General features: G+C 42.0%; 1 protein-coding gene across 1 annotated transcript in view; it reads right to left on the reverse strand.

Moving 5' to 3' along the window:
• VEPH1 (ventricular zone expressed PH domain containing 1) overlaps positions 1-24879 on the reverse strand; it is a 529573-nt gene that overhangs the window by 88049 nt on the left and 416645 nt on the right. Inside the window, exon 12 of the mRNA XM_044289371.1 lies at positions 2656-2773. Within this exon, the coding sequence (XP_044145306.1) occupies positions 2656-2773 (118 nt within the window). The remainder of the gene's footprint in view (positions 1-2655; positions 2774-24879) is intronic.

Here is a 24879-nt window from a genome sequence, read left to right on the forward strand (position 1 = left end):
GCACTCATATAAGGAGGTATAGGACACACTTTAATGTTACAATAATTGATAATAAAAGATACAGTTCATACATAAAAAAATTTTCATTAAATGACACACAATCCTGGCTTGAAACTGAAGCTGGCAGTCCAAACAACCAAGTTGTATAACTGGTGGTTACTCCTAATTACAGGAAAAACGGAGGTTGTTCGGACGGCAAGTCTCTGCTAAGCCAGGCAAAATAGTTATATAAAATACGTATATAAAAAATGCTTAACACTTTTGGCTAAACAGAATAAAAATTCATTAGTATGGTCCTATATAGGGGAAAGCAAAAAATGGATGCTTATTTGACACTGGGTATTTGTCTCAATAGGTTTTGACCTGCATCTGGAGATGTTGTTTCACATATGTAGCAGTCTCTATAGGAAAGATGGGCTTCCTTTTTTTAACTGTTGCTATACTTGTATCAAAGTTCTGTCTTTGAATGCAAATGATGTTTTTCCTCTTACTGCTTGAATATGGTGGTTTGACAAGTTTGACCCACTATGTGGGCTTACCTTCACCTGCGTGCCTCTGTTCGTTCGGTGGGTTTGCGGTCCACAGTATCTGCCGGCGTCCCGGCTCTGAAGTTCACCGCGTCCCACGTGTCTCTCAGCTGGCTTGCAGGGTTTGAGTCAGTAGGAGGATCAGTAGGAAGATCGCCCGACGCAGGTTAATGACGTCTCAGGGTTTCTGTCCTTACGGAATAAGACCGTTCTTTTTTCTTTCTTTGTTCTTTATAGTGCACTCTTTATTTATAGGTCATCTGTAGTTCAGGGTATTCCGCCAGACGCGTTTCGAGGAGACGCTGTCCTCTTCCTCAGTGGCATACCCCAAATCTTACAACGGTCTCAATTTATACTGACTTTCGATCTGTTTCAAAGCCCGATCTGGATTTTAATTGTGTCTCAAAAAAACCCGGTCTGGATCTGTTTTTTGTTCCATATTTTATTTGCGTTTTTGCTGCGGTTCTTTTTCCTAGGTTATTTTCTTAGTCTTTCTTATACATTTGAATGGTAGGCTGTTAAACCTCATCTCAACATGATTTCTCATACATTTTTTCTTCCTATTTACCCATATACAGGTTTTTCTTTTGTAAAAAATCAATCAGCATTTTCTAAAAGACGTTATATAAACAAATTCAATTAAAATAAATAAATACATACGAATTTTACAGCTTTGATATTTCCTCTTTGTCAGCAGGTACTCATAGATACATTTATAGGAAAAAACGCATATGCGGTTTTATTGCGTTTTTTTGGGAATTGCCTGCATTTTGGTTCTTGGGAATCCCAGATTGTTCAAATTCATAAGGGGCCAATTCGGATGTTTCATACATTCAGTTTTCCTAAATATCTTTCATCCTCTCTCTTAAATGTAGATATAGAAGGGAAAGGGTGGCCTATGTGGGGTGGAGGGGGAGTTGCAGTGCTGGAAAACAGCCAAACTTGCAACTCTCCATCAACGCCCACACAGAACACCCATATCTATAAGAAGCCGAATATTTCTAATTCGGCATTTAAGCCTCTTGGTAACATGCTACCGAATTCATAAATTTTTCTCGATTCTGCCCGCGATAGTCTTTCAATTTGGTTGCCTCCCCGCCAATGTTTCTCAACCTTCTCCAGTGCCGTAAAGGAGAGACCCCTAGGGTCTTGATTGTGTGCATCCTTGAAGTGTCTGGACAGCGAATGTTTATCATAACCTTTACTGATATTATTCAGGTGTTCTGCTATCCTGACCTTCAAGGTGCGTTTAGTTCTCCCTATATGATTTTTATGAAACATATGCTTATGAGTATTCACGATTTTCTGGCGCTCATTTGAGGTCCTTATTTATTGTTTATATGGTTTTATTTTATGGATGTTTTTACTGTTTTATGTATTGGCTCCCTATAATTAATATGTAATAAATATGTATTATTGACATATCCACTGAACACTTGCTGCTTTCTTTTCCCAAACGTGGAGTGCCCCTCATTATCTACCGCTTTTTCTATATACAATCATTAACTACTTAAAAGTGCCTTAGATGTATTCACTTACTGGTGTGACAGATGGTTACCTCATAATATACACACAAAGATGCCACATGCCGCATGCTAATGAGCTGATTTCAGTCCAGTGTGATGTCAGTGAGTCCAGCGTTTTTTTTAATTCAGAGCTATAGCCACTCCCCTGCCCACCTGCTGCTGATATGGAAAATAACTTCCAATCAGCAGCAGGTAGGCGAGAAGAGTCAGGAGCTCATAAATATTCAGGACTCATCATGATGAGCTGGAGCTTTTCAATACAAGATGTTGGCAGATTGACTGGGTCAATTTAAGAAAGTGACCCAGCATTTTACTAAGAGAATCAGTCACTTATTTATGTTGCCCTTAGGACACCATAAAACTGGTGACAGGTTCCCTTTAAGTTCAACACATGATTATAAGCTATAATACACTGTAGTAATATGATTGCACATTTTATGTATACTACTAGTGTAAAATGATTTATTTAATGATAATTGTAAAAACAAAATAACATACTACATCTTTTAGGCCATACTGTCTTAATGAGAATAAAAAGCTAAATGTCTTCAACATAAGGTTTCCCCCCACTTGGTTTGCCAGCATGAATGGCCTTTTATTACCTGTTGCTTTCTCAGGATTGTTGCACATAAAACAAAGCCATGACCCGGTTTCCTCACTATATCCAAAAAGATCAAAAAACCTCACTTCTTCCAGATGCATATGTATAAGATCCAGATCCTAAAACAAAAGCATACAATAAACAGTATTAGTTTTGGAAATAAACTTCAAATATAACCAAGTAAATCAAAATGTTTGTACTCCGACTGGAAGCCCAAATATAAGATGTCTCACACTGTGCTACCACCAGTTCTGCTGAAGATGTGCTAGATAGCCAAGGTTCTGCAAAAAGGCCAGGGTTCATTCCATACAGCTTATTTAAAGGGATTCTGTCACCTCTTTTTACCCTATAGAGATGCAGACATGCACGTCTAGATCGCCGCTAGCATGTCCGCAATATACCTGTCCCATATCTCTGAGTGGTTTTATGAGTGTAAAAAATGATTTTATATATATATATCTATATATATATGTATATATGTACATATATATATATATGTGTAAATCAGCCTGGTAAGGAGACCAAGGGGCTGTACTAACCGTTCTGGAGCCCAGCCACGCCCCGCAGTGAAGGAGCCCAGCACCGCCTGTATCCACAAATCTCCTCCTTGCTCACAAAGTCAGATCGCCGTACTCTCACGATGCGCGAGCTCACACGTGCGCAGTGCTGGCATAGTGTTCCTTCCCTGTACTGGCATCAGTCTCAGGGAAGGAACTGCAGCTGCGCAAGCTCGCGCACCGCAAGATTATGGCGATCTGACTTTGTGAGCAAGGAGGAGATTCGTGGATACATGCGGTGCTGGGCTCCTTCACAGGGGGGCGTAGCTGAGCTCCAGAACGGTTAGTGCAGCCCCTTGGGCTCCTTACCAGGCTTATTTACATATATATATATATATATATATCATCATTTTTTACACTCAATAAAACCGCTCAAAGATATTAGAAAGGTATATTACGGACATGCTAGCGGCGATCTAGCCGTGAATGTCCGCATCTCTATAGGGTAAAAATGTGAAATATACCTAATGGAATGTCCAGGGGTCGAGTGGAGGGGGAACGCATGGGAACGGCGTTCCTGCACTTTTTTCATGGCAGGAACGCCGTTCCCTTTCAGCCTCAAGCCAGGAGAACACGGCTGAATCAGATTCACAGGGGGAGACGGAGCGCACTGTGCAGGGCAGGCTAGGGGAGGAGGGGCGGCTTCAGTTGAGAGGAAGCTGTCTGTGCGGTGCCGCTGCCTGCGACTCCTCTCATGGCGCCCCGCCCCCTAATGACATCATCTCCTTCACTACGAGATCATTTAGAATGTCTTTTAGAAAAGTTTGTCCTGGGATTCGAACTCACGACCTCTACACATCAGAGGAAGGCATTTACCCTCACAGCCATGAAAGCCGTCTAGGTAAATGCTTAAAAAAAAAAAAAATAAGACTTCTAATTATACCTAGTGTACTGATATCTAGTGTACAACCATACACATGACAGCTGCCCACTGTGTATGGATGTAGCAGAGCTGGGTGTGTTGGGGCAGCTGTCATGTGTATGGTTGTACACTAGGTATCAGTACACTAGGTATAAGTAGAAGTCTTATTTTTTTTTTTTAAACAGCTACCTTGACAGCTTTTATGGCTGTGAGGGTAAATGCCTTGCCTCTGATGTGTAGAGGTCATGAGTTCGAATCCCAGGACAAACTTTTCTAAAAGTGTTTTTTTTTTTTATAAGACTTCTACTGATACCTAGTTTACTGATACCAAGTGTACAACCATACACATGACAGCTGCCCACTGTGTATGGATGTAGCAGGGCTGGGTGTGTTGGGGCAGCTGTCATGTGTATGGTTGTACACTAGGTATCAGTACACTAGGTATAAGTAGAAGTCTTAGGTTTTTTTTTTTTAAGCAACTACCTCAACAGCTTTTATGGCTGTGAGGGTAAATGCCTTGCCTGTAATGTGTAGAGGTCATGAGTTCGAATCCCAGGACAAACTAAAAGTGTTTTTTTTTCTTTTTCTGATACTTCTACTGATACCTTGTGTACTGATACCTAGTGTACAACCATACACATGACAGCTGCCCCAACACACCCAGCTCTGCTACATCCATACACAGTGGGCAAAGTTACCTACAGTAGAAGTCTTATATATATTTTTTTTTAAGTAGCAAGCTAGACAGCTTTCATAGCTGTGAGGGCATATGCCTTGCTTCTGCTGTGTAGAGGTCATGAGATCGAATCCCAGGACAAACTTTTCTAAAAGTGCTATTTTTTTAATTTATTTTTTAGTCCGCAGCGACACAAATTACAGCATGCTAGATTTTCTGTGCTTTTTTATTTTTTGGAGGGGGGGGGGGTTGCAGTGGATCTTGGGTGAGTTCCCACACTTTTTTTCCCAGGACTTGACCCCTGGGAATGTCCATACTGTGTGCACTGCTTCTGTCATTATCATCACCATTACTGTGAAGCTGGCAGCATATAGATGCTGCAGTTCATTGCTATGACCCTGTGCTTACCACATCTGTGCACCTCATGAGGAAAATACATTACTTTTACCTCCTAGGAACTGCTCTCCCATTAGATGTTTACAACGTCAGCTACATTTTATATATTGGTTATAGAGCAGTGAAAATTAATACATCTAATGCATCATGAAAATGACTCACAAATGACTTATTTTTTCTATATTCCTAGAAATTATCTAGGAATGGATAAACAATGCTTAAATATAGGAGCACTATAATTACTGGATTTTTCAAACATGCTCACAGTTCACGACATGTAGTCCCCTAGAGTGTATTGCATTGGAGTGCATTTTTTATTTTATTTTTTTACATTCCTATCCATGGACCTGGTATGTGAATTTATTTTCATATTTCATCCATTTGTAGGATGTGTTTAAACTAGTGCTTCTCAAACTGAGGAGAGCGTCACCAATGAGAGCCGCTAGTGGGTGAGGTACAGATGGGGATGCCGTTTTCATATGCTATTGCTCTTTGTCTGGCTGCTGACTCACACCACATTTATCAACTGAGACTTTTGTTTAGAAACGTTGCAAAAATGTTCACAATGTTACTTCAGTAAAGGAGAGGCACAGAAAGTGGAGCAACATCTGTAGACAGAAGTGTAATACTTAAAAATTCTTCACATTTATCAAACATTGTGTGACATTTTGATAAATCTAGAGTAAATTACAGCAACACAGATTCCAGCAAAAATTCCCCTTTGGTAAATCTCCCCCAATGGCCCACATTTATGAGTGCAGCTAGATTCTTGTGTAAAATGTACGAAAGTTTGCACAATTTGGCCAATCTAGGTTTAGAACAAAATAATTTTTTATTAGAATTTTCAAAGAAATTTCAATATAACATCTAGGTTTAGAAAACTAGTCTGACAAGAAGGCATAGCTTGGCAAGATGGAGGGAGGGGGCGGGCATGGCCTAAGTTTATGGTGTCTATAGGATTAGTATATCTGCTCACATTGGTTGACTTTATAATGCATGAGTACAGTCACCCATGAGGTCTTGTGATGGACGTTTCTTTAATGGTCATTTTCAAAAGTGATGCAGTTTGTGGTTCTATTCACACAGTGATTTTTTTTTAAATTGGCTGTGAATAATGGCCGTCAAAAAAACATATCCTATTTCGTCCACTTTCACAGACAGACAGCCCCCATACAATTCAAGGAGCCATTTTCAATGGATGTTTTTCAATAAGGCATCCTTGAAAAAACCACCAGTAAAAATACACTATTTTGCTGTCTTGTGACTGTACCCTTAAAGTGAGCCTTCAGGGAAAAGAGAAGAGTTTATAAAATGTTGACCCCTTCTCGACATCCACTGTAATAGTACGGATGTTGAGTATTTAAAGATTGCGACCCACTACTGAGTGGAGACAGCGCCATAACAGACACCCGGGGCTAATGTCTGCGATCAGCGATAATGCAGATCGCATACATTCAGCCCCTTAGATGCTGTGGTCAAGTGTGACCACAACATCTGAAAGGCAAAAAAAACCAAGGCAGAAACGCCTTCCCCTGTCTGAGATCTGGAAAGATGTTCCTTAGGGCTCATGCACACGACTGTTGTTGTTTTGCGGTCCGTTAGTCACACATCCGTAGTTCCGTATCTGAGTTTTTTTTTCTCTGATTTAAGTCTTCTTCCGTTCCGTTATTCCACAAAACATATCTGCATGGTTTCTGCATGCGATCCGTTTTTTGGCGATTGAAAAACGGAAAATGTAACTTATTAATCACCAAACACATGAGCAATATGGGCTGGGCTTAGCATTTCTACAGTAAGGATCAGCAAAATACAGATGACATATGGATGACATACGAATGTGTTCCCTGTGTGTTCCATATTTTTTGCGGATCCATTGACTTGAATGGGGCCTCGGACCATGATTTGCAAACAATAATAGGACATGCACTACTTTTTTGCGGTACGGAAATACGGAAAAGGAATGCACACAGAGTACCTTCCGTTGTTTTTGCGGACCCATTGAAGTGAATAGTCTTGCATAGGGTCCGCAAAAAAAACTGAATGGAAGCAGACAGAAAATAAGTTCATGTGCATGAGCCCTAAGTAGTAGGCCACAACATGTACAGTCGTGGCCAAAAGTTTTGAGAATGACACAAATATTAGTTTTCACAAGGTTTGCTGCTAAACTGCTTTTAGATCTTTGTTTCAGTTGTTTCTGTGATGTAGTGAAATATAATTACACGCACTTCATACAGGGAGTGCAGAATTATTAGGCAAATGAGTATTTTGACCACATCATCCTCTTTATGCATGTTGTCTTACTCCAAGTTGTATAGGCTCGAAAGCCTACTACCAATTAAGCATATTAGGTGATGTGCATCTCTGTAATGAGAAGGGGTGTGGTCTAATGACATCAACACCCTATATCAGGTGTGCATAATTATTAGGCAACTTCCTTTCCTTTGGCAAAATGGGTCAAAAGAAGGACTTGACAGGTTCAGAAAAGTAAAAAATAGTGAGATATCTTGCAGAGGGATGCAGCACTCTTAAAATTGCAAAGCTTACGAGGCGTGATCATCGAACAATCAAGCGTTTCATTCAAAATAGTCAACAGGGTCGCAAGAAGCGTGTGGAAAAACCAAGGCGCAAAATAACTGCCCATGAACTGAGAAAAGTCAAGCGTGCAGCTGCCAAGATGCCACTTGCCACCAGTTTGGCCATATTTCAGAGCTGCAACATCACTGGAGTGCCCAAAAGCACGAGGTGTGCAATACTCAGAGACATGGCCAAGGTAAGAAAGGCTGAAAGACGACCACCACTGAACAAGACACACAAGCTGAAACGTCAAGACTGGGCCAAGAAATATCTCAAGACTGATTTTTCTAAGGTTTTATGGACTGATGAAATGAGAGTGAGTCTTGATGGGCCAGATGGATGGGCCCGTGGCTGGATTGGTAAAGGGCAGAGAGCTCCAGTCCGACTCAGACGCCAGCAAGGTGGAGGTGGAGTACTGGTTTGGGCTGGTATCATCAAAGATGAGCTTGTGGGGCCTTTTCGGGTTGAGGATGGAGTCAAGCTCAACTCCCAGTCCTACTGCCAGTTTCTGGAAGACACCTTCTTCAAGCAGTGGTACAGGAAGAAGTCTGCATCCTTCAAGAAAAACATGATTTTCATGCAGGACAATGCTCCATCACACGCGTCCAAGTACTCCACAGCGTGGCTGGCAAGAAAGGGTATAAAAGAAGAAAATCTAATGGCATGGCCTCCTTGTTCACCTGATCTGAACCCCATTGAGAACCTGTGGTCCATCATCAAATGTGAGATTTACAAGGAGGGAAAATAGTACACCTCTCTAAACAGTGTCTGGGAGGCTGTGGTTGCTGCTGCACGCAATGTTGATGGTGAACAGATCAAAACACTGACAGAATCCATGGATGGCAGGCTTTTGAGTGTCCTTGCAAAGAAAGGTGGCTATATTGGTCACTGATTTGTTTTTGTTTTGTTTTGTTTTTGAATGTCAGAAATGTATATTTGGGAATGTTGAGATGTTATATTGGTTTCACTGGTAAAAATAAATAATTGAAATGGGTATATATTAGTTTTTTGTTAAGTTGCCTAATAATTATGCACAGTAATAGTCACCTGCACACACAGATATCCCCCTAAAATAGCTAAAACTAAAAACAAACTAAAAACTACTTCCAAAAATATTCAGCTTTGATATTAATGAGTTTTTTGGGTTCATTGAGAACATGGTTGTTGTTCAATAATAAAATGAATCCTCAAAAATACAACTTGCCTAATAATTCTGCACTCCCTGTACGTTTCAAAGGCTTTTATCGACAATTACATGACATTTATGCAAAGAGTCGGTATTTGCAGTGTTGGCCCTCCTTTTTCAGGACCTCTGCAATTTGACTGGGCATGCTCTCAATCAATTTCTGGGCCAATTTCTGACTGATAGCAACCCATTCTTTCATAATCACTTCTTGGAGTTTGTCAGAATTAGTGGGTTTTTGTTTGTCCACCTGCCTCTTGAGGATTGACCACAAGTTCTCAATGGGATTAAGATCTGGGAAGTTTCCAGGCCATGGACCCAAAATGTCAACGTTTTGGTCCCCGAGCCACTTAGTTATCACTTTTGCCTTATGGCACGGTGCTCCATCGTGCTGGAAAATGCATTGTTCTTCACCAAACTGTTGTTGGATTGTTGGAAGAAGTTGCTGTTGGAGGGTGTTTTGGTACCATTCTGTATTCATGGCTGTGTTTTTGAGCAAAATTGTGAGTGAGCCCACTCCCTTGGATGAGAAGCAACCCCACACATGAATGGTCTCAGAATGTTTTACTGTTGGCATGACACAGGACTGATGGTAGCGCTCATCTTTTCTTCTCCGGACAAGCCTTTTTCCTGATGCCCCAAACATCTGAGAATATGACTTTGCCCCAGTCCTAAGCAGTCCATTCACCATATTTTCTTGAGAAGATCAATCTGTCCCTGATGTTTTTTTTGGAGAGAAGTGGCTTCTTTGCTGCCCTTCTTGACACCAGGCCATCTTCCAAAAGTCTTCGCCTCACTGTGCGTGCAGATGCGCTCACACCTGCCTGCTGCCATTCCTGAGCAAGCTCTGCACTGGTGGCACTCCGATCCCGCAGCTGAATCCGCTTTACGAGACGATCCTGGCGCTTGCTGGACTTTCTTGGACCGCCTGAAGCCTTCTTAACAAGAATTCAACCTCTTTCCTTGAAGTTCTTGATGATCCTATAAATTGTTGATTGAGGTGCAATCTTAGTAGCCACAATATCCTTGCCTGTGAAGCCATTTTTATGAAACGCAATGATGGCTGAACGCATTTCTTTGCAGGTCACCATGGTTAACAGTGGAAGAACAATGATTTCAAGCATCACCCTCCTTTTAACAGATCAAGTCTGCCATTTTAACCCAATCAGCCTGACATAATGATCTCCAGCCTTGTGCTCGTCAACATTCTCACCTGCGTTAACAAGACGATTACTGAAATGATCTCAGCAGGTCCTTTAATGACAGCAATGAAATGCAGTGGAAATTTTTTGGGGGGATTAAGTTAATTTTCATGGCAAAGAAGGAATATGCAATTCATCTGAAATCACTCTTCATAACATTCTGGTGTATATGCAAATTGCTATTATAAAAACTTAAGCAGCAACTTTTCCAATTTCCAATATTTATGTAATTCTTAAAACTTTTGGCCACCACTGTACAATGCTTCTAGGCCTATTATTGGTATATTCCATGTTGGGATCCCCTTGGGAGCATAAAAAAAGAAGAAAAAAATGTCAAAATCACCTCCTTTCCCCAAAAATAAAATAAACAGCAAGAAAAAAACTAAATATCATACTTTTCCTCATTCCAAAATGCCCGTACTATTAAAATATAAAAATATTTATCCCATACAGCGAATGGCATAATGGGGAAAAAAAATCTAATGGCCGATATACCTTTTATTCTTTGCGTCAGCTACCATAAAAATTTATCAAAAATCCTACACACCCCAAAATGGTATCAATAAAAACTACAGATCAGGTCCATAGATGTAACTTTTAAAAATGATGGCGGTTAGAATATGGTTGTTGAAAAGATAAATAAAGTTTTTTTCAGTATTAAAACACAAGACAAACTATATACCCTATTTTTTGCCCTATAAGATGCACCTCCCCATAAGATGCACCTAGGTTTTTGAGGAGAAAAATAAGAAAAAAATATTTTGAACCAAAAGGTGTGCTTTTGGTGGGTTTTGAATTAATGGGGGATCTGTTGAGGACACTGTTATGTGGGATCTGTGGGTGACACTGTTATGGGGGATCTGTGGGTGACACTGTTATGGGGGATCTGTGGGTGACACTGTTATGGGGGATCTGTGGGTGACACTGTTATGGGGGATCTGTGGGTGACACTGTTATGGGGGATCTGTGGGTGACACTGTTATGGGGATCTGTGGGTGACACTGTTATGGGGGATCTGTGGGTGAAATTGTTATGGGGATCTCTGGATGGCTCTTATTGGGGTCTCTGGATGGCACTGTTATGCGGATCAGTGGATGACACTGTTATGGGGGGGGGATCTGTGGATCACACATATATAGCATCTTATGCTATGTGTCATCCACAGATCCCCTCCATAACAGTGTCCCTGTAGTGTGAATGACCCCCAATACAGGGGGTGGGGGTTGCATCTGGTTTTATAATGACAGCGGGGTCCGTGCAGTGACTGTATTCTACTACACGGGCCCCGCGCACTGTATATAATCGTATCTGTAATTGTAGGCATTGTTAATGTATAAAAATTCTGGGTAATCAGCGCCTGTATTACTTACAAGCGTTCGGTAGCAGGGAGGAGGCAGGTCGGGAGGACGGGCGCTGGCAGCGTGAGTCACTACATCACGCACCTGCGCCGCCCACTTCATGAATGAAGCATGCGGCGTGGGCACATGACTTAGTGACTCACCCTGCCACCGCCCGTCCTCCCGTCCTCCCTCCTCTCTGCTACAGAGTGCTTGTACCGTTAGTAATATAGGCGCTGATTACCCAGAATTTTTATACATTAACAATGCCTACAATTACAGACTCTATACTGACAGGGAATGTCCCACAGGATTGGCGCATAGCAAATGTGGTGCCAATATTCAAAAAGGGTCCAAAAACAGAGCCTGGAAACTATAGGCCGGTAAGTTAGAGCATCTCAACGGAAATAAGCAAATAACGCCATATCAGCATGGCTTCATGAGGGATCGGTCATGCCAAACTAATTTAATCAGTTTCTATGAGGAGGTAAGTTCTAGACTTGACAGCGGCGAATCAATGGATGTCATATATCTGGACTTCTCCAAAGCATTTGACACTATACCACATAAAATGTTAGTATATAAAATGAGAATGCTCAGACTGGGAGAAAACGTCTGTATGTGGGTAAGTAACTGGCTGAGGGATAGAAAACAGAGGGTGGTTATTAACGGTACACTCTCAGATTGGGTCACTGTCACTAGGGCGGTACCTCAGGGGTCAGTATTGGCCCCTATCCTCTTTAATATATTTATTAATGATCTTGTAGAAGGCTTTCATAGTAAAATATCAATTTTCTCAGATGACGCTAAACTGTGTAAAGTAATTAACACGGAAAAGGACAGTATACTACTACAGAGCGATCTGGATAGACTGGAGGCTTAACACTGACAAATGTAAAGTTATGCACATAGGAAGGAATAATGCAAGTCACCCGTACATACTAAATGGTAAAACAATCAGTAAAACTGACATAGAAAGGATCTAGGAATTTTAATAAACAGCAAACTAAGCTACAAAAACCAGTGTCAGGCAGCTGCTGCCAATGCCAATAAGATAATGGGTTGCATCAAAAGGGGCATAGATGCCCGTGATGAGAACATAGTCCTACCGCTTTACAAATCATTAGTCAAACCACACATGGAGTACTGTGTACAGTTCTGGGCTCCTGTGAACAAGGCAGACATAGCTGAGCTGGAGAGGGTCCAGAGGATGGCAACTAAAGTAATAACTGGAATGGGGCAACTACAGTACCTTGAAAGATGATCAAAATGAGGGTTATTCACTTTAGAAAAAATACGACTGAGGGGAGATCTAATTACTATGTATAAATATATCAGGGGTCAGTACAGAGATCTCTCCCATCTATTTATCCCCAGGGCTGTGACTGTGACGAGGGGACATCCTCTGCGTCTGGAGGAAAGAAGGTTTGTACACAAACATAGAAAAGGATTCTTTACGGTAAGAGCAGTGAGATTATGGAACTCTCTGCCTGAGGAGGTGGTGATGGTGAGTACAATAAAGGAATTCAAGAGGGGCCTGGATGTATTTCTGGAGTGTAGCTATAGCTATAGCTACTACAGACGGGTCGTTTTTCCAGGGAGTTATTCTGATTACCCCACTTGCCAAAGTGGGGAAAATTGGCTTCTACCTCACAGTTTTTTTTGCCTTCCTCTGGATCAACTTGCAGGATGACAGGCCGAACTGGATGGACAAGTGTCTTTTTTCGGCCTTATGTACTATGTTACCATGTTACTACAGATACTATTATATACAGTGAGTGGGGCCCATGTAGTAGAACACTGTCACTGCATGGGCCCCGCTCTCATTATAAAACCAGATGCCGGCCCCCAGCCCCTCTAATTGAAAATTCAGCAAAATTCAGAATTCGCCCCATAAGACGCACTGCTATTTCCCCCCCACTTTTTTTTTGGGGGGGGGGGTGCATTTTATAGAGCAAAAAATATGGTACACACGGTATCATTGAAATTACACTGACCAGAGGATGAAGGACATGGGTCAGTTTTACTGCATAGTGAACACCATAAAAACAAAACTCATAAAACTGTAGCGTAGCGAATTGCGTTTTCTTCCAATTCCACCCATTTGGATTTTTTCCCAGCTTTCCACTACATCGCATGCAATATTAAATGGTGCAATTAGAAAGTACAACTAATCCCATAAAAATTAAGGCAGGGAATAAAAAACTAAAACGGAAAATTGCCATGACAAGAAAGGGGTCTGAATGGCTAAATTTAGCTCCACCTTTTATTTTGGTGGTATCTTTGACCTCAGGCTACCACTTCTCTCCATTGCACACAAGGTGAAATGCTAGTCAGAAATCTTCCATCTAGAGTCTGCTTTTGCTTAATATTACAGATCTAAAACATGTCAGTTATATGACATCCAGCCTTGTGCTCCACAGCAGTGGAAGACTGGTAATGGAAACCTGATGCATTTATTATATAAGGTCACATTTGCTAAACTTCTTTAAAAGTAATTCAGAACACAGCAGATCTCCAGTGCAGGGGGCATAGATATGATCTAGTGTGCCTTCCTTTTCAGAATCAATAATTAGCATGGTCAAAACCCTTTAATTATCCACAGCTGTAGATGATTTTTGTTCTGCTCTTATTATCTTTTTGCTTTTATATGATTTCCATTCCTGAGTTGAATACATATGAGTTGAATACATATGGATATTATATTCTTATAATATAAAAGTTACTGACAGGATAGGAAATCTTTTTATAAGCAACTAAAAGCCATAATCACCTAAAGTGACTGGCACTACCATAAACGTCAGCTTCAGTTCATATGATTTCATTTATTCTTTTCAAATAATTCATAAGCAAATCAAAAGCCTAAAACATCTAACCTGCTGGTGCCATCTGTTATATTTATTGAAATTCCAATCATATGGAAAAAATGTTTAATGATGCTGACCTGAAATACGTTTATAGAGAAGAGAAGAAATACTGTATATAAAAGATACCATATATGGATCCTTTCAGCATGTAATGAAAATTATATTTTAGCTTTTTTTTTATATATAATTACATGTGAGAACATTAGTGGTACAAAACAGTAAAGAAATATAATAATTTTATTTCATTCATTTAATGCAAAAATCGTTTGTTTGCATCAGTAATTGTTAACAAAACCAGAAGTGGAACCGAGTAAACTGAACTTGTGGAAATATTTCTTTTACAGTGGCAAGAAAAAGTATGTGAACCCTTTGGAATGATATGGATTTCTGCACAAATTGGTCATAAAATGTGATCTGATCTTCATCTAAGTCACAACAATAGACAATCACAGTCTGCTTAAACTAATAGCACACAAATAATTAAATGTTACCATGTTTTTATTGAACACACCATGTAAACATTCACAGTGCAGGTGGAAAAAGTATGTGAACCCCTAGACTAATGACATCTCCAAGAGCTAATTGGAGTAAGGTGTCAGCCAACTGGAGTCCAATCAATGAGATGAGATTGGAGGTGTTGGTTACAGCTGCCCTGGCCTATAAAAAACACACACCAGTTCTGGGTTTGCTTTTCACAAGAAGCATTGCCTGATGTGAATGATGCCTCGCACAAAAGAGCTCTCAGAATACCTACGATTAACAATTGTTGACTTGCATAAAGCTGGAAAGGGTTATAAAAGTATCTCCAAAAGCCTTGCTGTTCATCAGTCCACAGTAAGACAAATTGTCTATAAATGGAGAAAGTTCCGCACTGCTGCTACTCTCCCGAGGAGTGGCCGACCTGTAAAGATGACAGCAATAGAGTTGAGCGAACACCTGGATGTTCGGGTTCGAGAAGTTCGGCCGAACTTCCCGAAAATGTTTGGGTTCGGGATCCGAACCCGATCCGAACTTCGTCCCGAACCCGAACCCCATTGAAGTCAATGGGGACCCGAACTTTTCGGCACTAAAAAGGCTGTAAAACAGCCCAGGAAAGGGCTAGAGGGCTGCAAAAGGCAGCAACATGTAGGTAAATCCCCTGCAAACAAATGTGGATAGGGAAATGAATTAAAATAAAAATTAAATAAATAAAAATTAACCAAAATCAATTGGAGAGAGGTCCCATAGCAGAGAATCTGGCTTCCCGTCACCCACCACTGGAACAGTCCATTCTCAGATATTTAGGCCCCGGAACCCAGGCAGAGGAGAGAGGTCCCGTAACAGAGAATCTGGCTTCATGTCAGCAGAGAATTAGTCTGCATGTCATAGCAGAGAATGAGGCTTCACGTCAGCCACCACTGCAACAGTCCATTGGCATATATTTAGGCCCAGCACACAGGCAGAGGAGAGAGGTCCCGTAACAGACAATCTGGCTTCATGTCAGCAGAAAATTAGTCTGCATGTCATAGCAGAGAATGAGGCTTCACGTCAGCCACCACTGCAACAGTCCATTGGCATATATTTAGGCCCAGGCAGAGGAGAGAGGTCCCGTAACAGACAATCTGGCTTCATGTCAGCAGAGAATCAGTCTTCATGTCATAGCAGAGAATCAGGCTTCACGTCACCCACCACTGCAACAGTCCATTGTCATAAATTTAGGCCCAGCACCCAGGCAGAGGAGAGAGGTCCCGTAACAGACAATCTGGCTTCATGTCAGCAGAGAATTAGTCTGCATGTCATAGCAGAGAATGAGGCTTCACGTCACCCACCACTGTTAGAGTCCATTTTCATAAGTTTAGGCCCAGCACCCAGGCAGAGGAGAGAGGTCCCGTAACAGAGGATCTGGCTTCATGTCAGCAGAGAATCAGTCTGCATGTCATAGCAGAGAATCAGGCTTCACGTCACCCACCACTGCAACAGTCCATTGTCATAAATTTAGGCCCAGCACCCAGGCAGAGGAGAGAGGTCCCGTAACAGACAATCTGGCTTCATGTCAGCAGAGAATTAGTCTGCATGTCATAGCAGAGAATGAGGCTTCACGTCACCCACCACTGTTAGAGTCCATTTTCATAAGTTTAGGCCCAGCACCCAGGCAGAGGAGAGAGGTCCCGTAACAGAGGATCTGGCTTCATGTCAGCAGAGAATCAGTCTTCATGTCATAGCAGAGAATCAGGCTTCACGTCAGCCACCACTGTAAGAGTCAATTTTCATAAGTTTAGGCCCAGCACCCAGGCAGAGGAGAGAGGTCCCGTAACAGACAATCTGGCTTCATGTCAGCAGAGAATCAGTCTTCATGTCATAGCAGAGAATCAGGCTTCACGTCAGCCACCACTGTAAGAGTCCATTTTCATAAGTTTAGGCCCAGCACCCAGGCAGAGGAGAGAGGTCCCGTAACAGACAATCTGGCTTCATGTCAGCAGAGAATTAGTCTGCATGTCATAGCAGAGAATGAGGCTTCACGTCAGCCACCACTGCAACAGTCCATTGGCAGATATTTAGGCCCAGCACACAGGCAGAGGAGAGAGGTCCCGTAACAGACAATCTGGCTTCATGTCAGTAGAGAATCAGTCTGCATGTCATAGCAGAGAATCAGGCTTCACGTCACCCACCACTGCAACAGTCCATTGTCATAAATTTAGGCCCAGCACCCAGGCAGAGGAGAGAGGTCCCGTAACAGACAATCTGGCTTCATGTCAGCAGAGAATTAGTCTGCATGTCATAGCAGAGAATGAGGCTTCACGTCACCCACCACTGTAAGAGTCCATTTTCATAAGTTTAGGCCCAGCACCCAGGCAGAGGAGAGAGGTCTCGTAACAGAGGATCTGACTTCATGTCAGCAGAGAATTAGTCTGCATGTCATAGCAGAGAATGAGGCTTCACGTCAGCCACCACTGCAACAGTCCATTGGCATATATTTAGGCCCAGCACCCAGGCAGAGGAGAGAGGTCCCGTAACAGACAATCTGGCTTCATGTCAGCAGAGAATCAGTCTTCATATCATAGCAGAGAATCAGGCTTCACGTCACCCACCACTGTAAGAGTCCATTTTCATAAATTTAGGCCCAGCACCCAGGCAGAGGAGAGAGGTCCCGTAACAGAGGATCTGGCTTCATGTCAGCAGAGAATCATTCTGCATGTCATAGCAGAGAATCAGGCTTCACGTCACCCAACATTGGAACAGTCCATTGGCATATATTTAGGCCCCGGCACCCAGACAGAGGAGAGGTTCATTCAACTTTGGGTTGAATGAACTAAATAACTTTCCCAGCCACAACAGGACAGCGGTAACGAGAGATTTAGCGGGATATAAATTTGAGGCCTAGTATTTAGGCGCTGGGTGACCGGTATGGATTTAGTGACAGAATTAGACTTGGAAATGCACAGTAGCGTGTGTGTGAAGTTATTCTGAATGACCCTATGTGCACCTTGAATATTATATACCCTTTTAGGGATAGATTTCAAATAGCTCTGATATAGCAGAAACCACTAAATTATGAAATTGCTAAATTGGGAATTGTATTTCAACCCAGAACAAAAAATGTGCTTTGACGGACACTAAATAACTTTCCCAGCCACAACAAGACAGCGGTAATGAGAGATTTAGCGGGATATAAATTTGAGGCCTAGTATTTAGGCTCTGGGTGACCGGTATGGATTTACTAACAGAATTGGACTTGGAAATGCACAGTAGCGTGTGTGTGAAGTTATTCTGAATGACCCTATGTGCACCTTGAATATTATATACCCTTTTAGGGATAGATTTCAAATAGCTCTGATATAGCAGAAACCACTAAATTATGAAATTGCTAAATTGGGAATTGTATTTCAACCCAGAACAAAAAATGTGCTTTGACAGACACTAAATAACTTTCCCAGCCACAACAGGACAGCGGTAACGAGAGATTTAGCGGGATATAAATTTGAGGCCTAATATTTAGGCGCTGGGTGACCGGTATGGATTTACTAACAGAATTGGACTTGGAAATGCACAGTAGCGTGTGTGTGAAGTTATTCTGAATGACCCTATGTGCACCTTGAATATTATATACCCTTTTAGGGATAGATTTCAAATAGCTCTGATATAGCAGAAACCACTAAATTATGAAATTGCTAAATTGGGAATTGTATTTCAACCCAGAACAAAAAATGTGCTTTGACAGACACTAAATAACTTTCCCAGCCACAACAGGACAGCGGTAACGAGAGATTTAGCGGGATATAAATTTGAGGCCTAGTATTTAGGCTCTGGGTGACCGGTATGGATTTACTAACAGAATTGGACTTGGAAATGCACAGTAGCGTGTGTGTGAAGCTATTCTGAATGACCCTATGTGCACCTTGAATATTATATACCCTTTTAGGGATAGATTTCAAATAGCTCTGATATAGCAGAAACCACTAAATTATGAAATTGCTAAATTGGGAATTGTATTTCAACCCAGAACAAAAAATGTGCTTTGACGGACACTAAATAACTTTCCCAGCCACAACAAGACAGCGGTAACGAGAGATTTAGCGGGATATAAATTTGAGGCCTAGTATTTAGGCTCTGGGTGACCGGTATGGATTTACTAACAGAATTGGACTTGAAAATGCACAGTAGCGTGTGTGTGAAGTTATTCTGAATGACCCTATGTGCACCTTGAATATTATATACCCTTTTAGGGATAGATTTCAAATAGCTCTGATATAGCAGAAACCACTAAATTATGAAATTGCTAAATTGGGAATTGTATTTCAACCCTGAACAAAAAATGTGCTTTGACGGACACTAAATAACTTGCCCAGCCACAACAGTACAGCGGTAACGACAGATTTAGCGGGATATAAATTTGAGGCCTAGTATTTAGGCGCTGGGTGACCGGTATGGATTTAGTGACAGAATTAGACTGGGATATGGCCAAAAAATAACCACACTATTGCTGGTTAAATGCACTTGGTGACGGGCGCAGCTTGCCCCTGATGTAGTATATGGCCAAAAAATGAACAGACTATTGCTGGTTAAATGCACTTGGTGTCACAGCTTGACCAACCACACTACTGAGGGTTAAATGCACTTGGTGACGGGCACAGCTTGCCCCTGATGTAGTATATGGCCAAAAAATGAACAGACTATTGCTGGTTAAATGCACTTGGTGTGATAGCTTGACCAACCACACTACTGAGGGTTAAATGCACTTGGTGACGGGCGCAGCTTGCCCCTGATGTAGTATATGGCCAAAAAATTAACAGACTATTGCTGGTTAAATGCACTTGGTGACGGGCGCAGCTTGCCCCTGATTTAGTATATGGCCAAAAAATGAACAGACTATTGCTGGTTAAATGCACTTGGTGTGATAGCTTGACCAACCACACTACTGAGGGTTAAATGCACTTGGTGACGGGCGCAGCTTGCCCCTGATGTAGTATATGGCCAAAAAATGAACAGACTATTGCTGGTTAAATGCACTTGGTGTCACAGCTTGACCAACCACACTACTGAGGGTTAAATGCACTTGGTGACGGGCGCAGCTTGCCCCTGATGTAGTATATGGCCAAAAAATAAACAGACTATTGCTGGTTAAATGCACTTGGTGACGGGCGCAGCTTGCCCCTGATTTAGTATATGGCCAAAAAATGAACAGACTATTGCTGGTTAAATGCACTTGGTGTGATAGCTTGACCAACCACACTACTGAGGGTTAAATGCACTTGGTGACGGGCGCAGCTTGCCCCTGATGTAGTATATGGCCAAAAAATAAACAGACTATTGCTGGTTAAATGCACTTGGTGTGACAGCTTCACCCTGATGTAGGCTTTAGCCAAAAAACAACCACACCATTGAGGGTTAAATGCACTTGGTGACAGGCGCAGCTTGCCCCTGATGTAGTATATGGCCAAAAAATAAACAGACTATTGCTGGTTAAATGCACTTGGTGTGACAGCTTCACCCTGATGTAGGCTTTAGCCAAAAAACAACCACACCATTGAGGGTTAAATGCACTTGGTCGCAGCTTGTGCTGGCGCACCACAAGACACAAATGGCCGCCGATCACCCCAGAAAAAAGTGACTGACAAACGGTCTGGGCAGCCTACAAACAGTGAGCAATTGAGTATCAGCAGCTCAATGATCCACAGCTGCAGATCGATCAATAATCAAGTACTTTGGAGGAGTTAATCTGCCTAATCTCGCCCTACTGTCGCAGCCGCAACCTCTCCCTACGCTAATCAGAGCAGAGTGACGGGCGGCGCTATGTGACTCCAGCTTAAATAGAGGCTGGGTCACATGGTGCTCTGGCCAATCACAGCCATGCCAATAGTAGGCATGGCTGTGATGGCCTCTTGGGGCAAGTAGTATGACGCTTGTTGATTGGCTGCTTTGCAGCCTTTCAAAAAGCGCCAAGAAAGCGACGAACACCGAACGCGAACCCGGACTTTTACGAAAATGTCCGGGTTCGGGTCCGTGTCACGGACACCCCAAAATTCGGTACGAACCCGAACTATACAGTTCGAGTTCGCTCATCCCTAGACAGCAAGAGCACAGCGCAGACTGCTCAATGAGGTGAAGAAGAATCCTAGAGTGTCAGCTAAAGACTTACAAAAGTCTCTGGCATATGCTAACAACTCTGTTAGTGAATCTACGATACGTAAAACACTAAACAAGAATGGATTTCATGGAAGGATACCACAGAGGAAGCCACTGGTGTCCCAAAAAAAATTGCTGCACGTTTACAGTTTGTACAAGAGCACTTGGATGTTCCACAGCAGTACTGGCAAAATATTCTGTGGACAGATGAAACCAAAGTTGAGTTGTTTGGAAGAAACACACATCAAAACATCATCCCAACTGTGAAGTATGGTGGTGGGGCATAATGGTTTGGGGCTGCTTTGCTGCGTCAGGGCCTGGACGGATTGCTATCAAAGGAAAAATGAATTCCCAAGTTTATCAAGACATTTTGCAGGAGCTGAAGCTCAAAAGAAGATGACTGTTGCAACAGGACGTCGACCCAAAGCATAGAAGTAAATCAACAACAGAATGGCTTAAACGGAAGAAAATACGCCTTCTGGAGTGGCCCAGTCAGAGCCCTGACCTCAAACTGATTGAGATGCTGTGGCATGACCTCAAGAAAGCGATTCACACCAGACATCTCAAGAATATTGCTGAACTGAAACAGGAGGAATGGTCAAGAATTACTCCTGACCGTTGTGCACATCTGATCTGCAACTGCAGGAAACGTTTTGGTTGAAGTTATTGCTGCCAAAGGACGTTGAACCAGTTATTAAATCCAAGGGTTCACATACTTTGTCTACCTGCACTGTGATTGTTTACATGGTGTGTTCAATAAAAACATGGTAACATTTAATTCATTGTGTTATTAGTTTAAGCAAACTGTGATTGTCTATTGTTGTGACTTAGATGAAGATCAGATCACATTTTATGACCAATTTGTGCAGAAATCCATCATTCCAAAGGGTTCACATACTTTTTCTTGCAACTGTATATCTTATCTTGGTGGAGGATCTACTTCTATTTTTGGATGACAATGACTGATGAAAATCAGTGACATGCCAATTAGACCTTAGTTTTTGACCAAACTGCAAACTAATAAATGTTTAGAAAAGTAACTATAAAGGATTAATATATAGAAGGTGCTTGCATCTCCGGAGTCCTGAGCTCACGCTCAACCAAGGCCAACATCTGCATGTTTTCAGTTTCTCCCTGTGGATTTCCTACTGGTACTTCAGTTTCCATCTACACTCCAATACATACTGATAGGTTAAGTTGTAATTTGAATTGTGAGCCAAAAGGGGACAGGTACCAAGGTATGTAATGACATTTATAGGTATGTAGAAAAAGTGTTCCTTTGTGAAAGTTATTCCTAAAGTCTGGAGTGGTATCTAGGATCATCTTCCTACACATGTGGATTTAACTAGGGGTAGTGAGCTGATTCTAATCTCTAGCTCTCTCACTTTTGGATGGATGGATTGATTGATTGATTGGAACTACCATATTTTTCGCCCTATAAGATGCACTCCCCCCCCCCCCCCCGAAAAAAGTGGGGGGTAAATGGCAGTGGGTATTATGGGGCGAATGCTGCCATTTAACACTGATAGATCGCCGGCCGCAATGCTGCATGGGCGCAACAGGGGATGTATCAGCAGGGAGGGAGGAGGGGCTGGGGCCGGCAACTGATATTGGAGTACTCACTCGAAACTCCAGTAGCAGGCAGGCCGAGCGGCAGCATAACATTCAGAAAGTGGGAGGAGCAGGCATGTGACGTAGCGAGTGATGTTACGCTGCCGCCCGGCCTGCCTGCTACTGGAGTTTCGAGTAAGTACTACGTGGATTGCGATTTTGCTTCAGAGGATTTCTATAGTTTAACAAAACTCCCATGCCTACAGGTTACAGATGAATACCACAGTGAGCGGGGCTCGGTGTAGTAGAATACAGTGACTTCACCGGGCCCCGTTGCCATTCCAATATCAGTTGCCGGCCCCTGCCCCTCTGCATTGGGGGTCATTCACTATTTACACAGGGACACTGTTATGGGGGGATCTGTGGATGACACATTTATAGCATAAGATGCTATATATGTGTGATCCACAGATCCCCCCCCCCATAGCAGTGCCATCCACAGATCCCCCCATAACAGTATAATCCACAGATCCCCCATAACAGTGTCATCCACAGATCCCCTCATAACAGTGTCATCCACAGATCCCCCCATAACAGTGTCATCCACAGACCACCATTAGTTCAAAACACACCAAAAGCACACCTTTTGGTTCAAAATATTTTTCTTATTTTCCTCCTCAAAAACCTGGGTGTATCTTATGGGCCGGTGCGTCTTATAGGGCGACAAATATGGTACATAGCTCTGTCTATTGTATGGTGGAGGAAGCTGGTGACTGCTCCCATTGAAGTGAATAGGAGCAGCGCCCTGTGGTATAGGCATCAATATAACGGAGTACCCCTTTAATGTATTTCAGAAGTTTACATCAAGTCTCCAAGCATATATCTAAAGCCTTACAATGACAGCACACAGAAATGTACCAACTTAGAATCCTCAAACTAAATATCCTAGTAACCTAATGCACCTGTATGTCTTCATACAGAGGATATAGATGGGTGTAACATGTTTCTTATATGTATTTGTAATTATTGGTATTATAGATTCTGTCTCTCTGAGCTACAGTCTAACTATAGTGGATCTTACTTTTCCATGGATGATCCTTCATTTTAATGACCTCATCTAATCCCCTGTACTAGCTATAATAAAGGAAATTAGTAGCCATTGCCAGCTTTGTAGGTCTCAAGAGCCAGATCTGCAGTATCATCTGGTTCCCAGGAAACTCAAGAGTCACTGTATATCTGTAAAGAATAAATCAAGGCAACTGGACGTACTGTAGATTTCTTGAAAACGTTTCACTCTTCTTCCAACGAGCTTTCTCAATTCTGAGTGATTGTACAATTACTCAGAATGGAGAAAGCTCGTTGGAAGAACGAGTGAAACGTTTTCAAGAAATCTACAGTACGTCCAGTTGCCTTGATTTATTCTTTACAGATATATACCATGACCTGAATAAATGAGAACCTTCACAGACAAGAGTCACTGTAGCTCTCATAATAAAGGGCTCATCTGTTATGAGACAGCCTTGTTAAAGGGCATCTGTCAGCAGATTTGTACCTATGAAACTGGCTGACTGATTGAATGTGCGCTTGGCAGCACATCTGTGTTGATCCCATGTTCAGACACTAGAGAGCTAAAGGGTAACAATGTTTTGAACTTTTGACTTTCAGGCTCCATATCTCACCATCCACTACAGCTTTGAATGTAAGACTATCATCATTTTATAGACAATCATCATGACAATCATCTCATACATAAATTGGACTTGCTATTTAGCATATGATAAGTTATGTAGATTCTCATCATGTAACTGCATTTTTACTGTTTTATTCCTGGTGGTGGAACAATCTTTTTCTTCTTTTATACTACAAATTACAACCGGTTCTCACATTCACTAATAGTGCAGTGTGTTATTAGGTTGATTCACAAGGGAAAGGTCATTGGTTCGAATCCAGGAGCAACCATGAAGAAGTGTCCCCAAGAAAAGGGACACGGCATCATCCAGCCATCGATAGCAGTATCTTGGCCAAGAAAATTGACAAACTGCATCATGTGAGTGCCATGACATAGTAACATAGTACATAAGGCCGAAAAAGACATTTGTCAATCCAGTTCGGCCTGTCATCCTGCAAGTTGATCCAGAGGAAGGAAAACAAAAACTGTGAGGTAGAAGCCAGTTTTCCTCACTTTAGGGGAATAAAAAATTCCTTCCCGACTCCAATCAGGCAATCAGAATAACTCCTTGGATCAACGATCCCTCTCTAGTAGCTATAGCCTGTAATATTATTACACTCTAGAAATACATCCAGGCCCCTCTTGAATTCCTTTATTGTACTCACCATCATCACCTCCTCAGGCAGAGAGTTCCATAGTCTCACTGCTCTTACCGTAAAGAATCCTCTTCTATGTTTGTGTACAAACC

Source organism: Bufo gargarizans, chromosome 4 (genome assembly GCF_014858855.1).
Source record: "Bufo gargarizans isolate SCDJY-AF-19 chromosome 4, ASM1485885v1, whole genome shotgun sequence".
Taxonomy (NCBI): domain Eukaryota; kingdom Metazoa; phylum Chordata; class Amphibia; order Anura; family Bufonidae; genus Bufo; species Bufo gargarizans.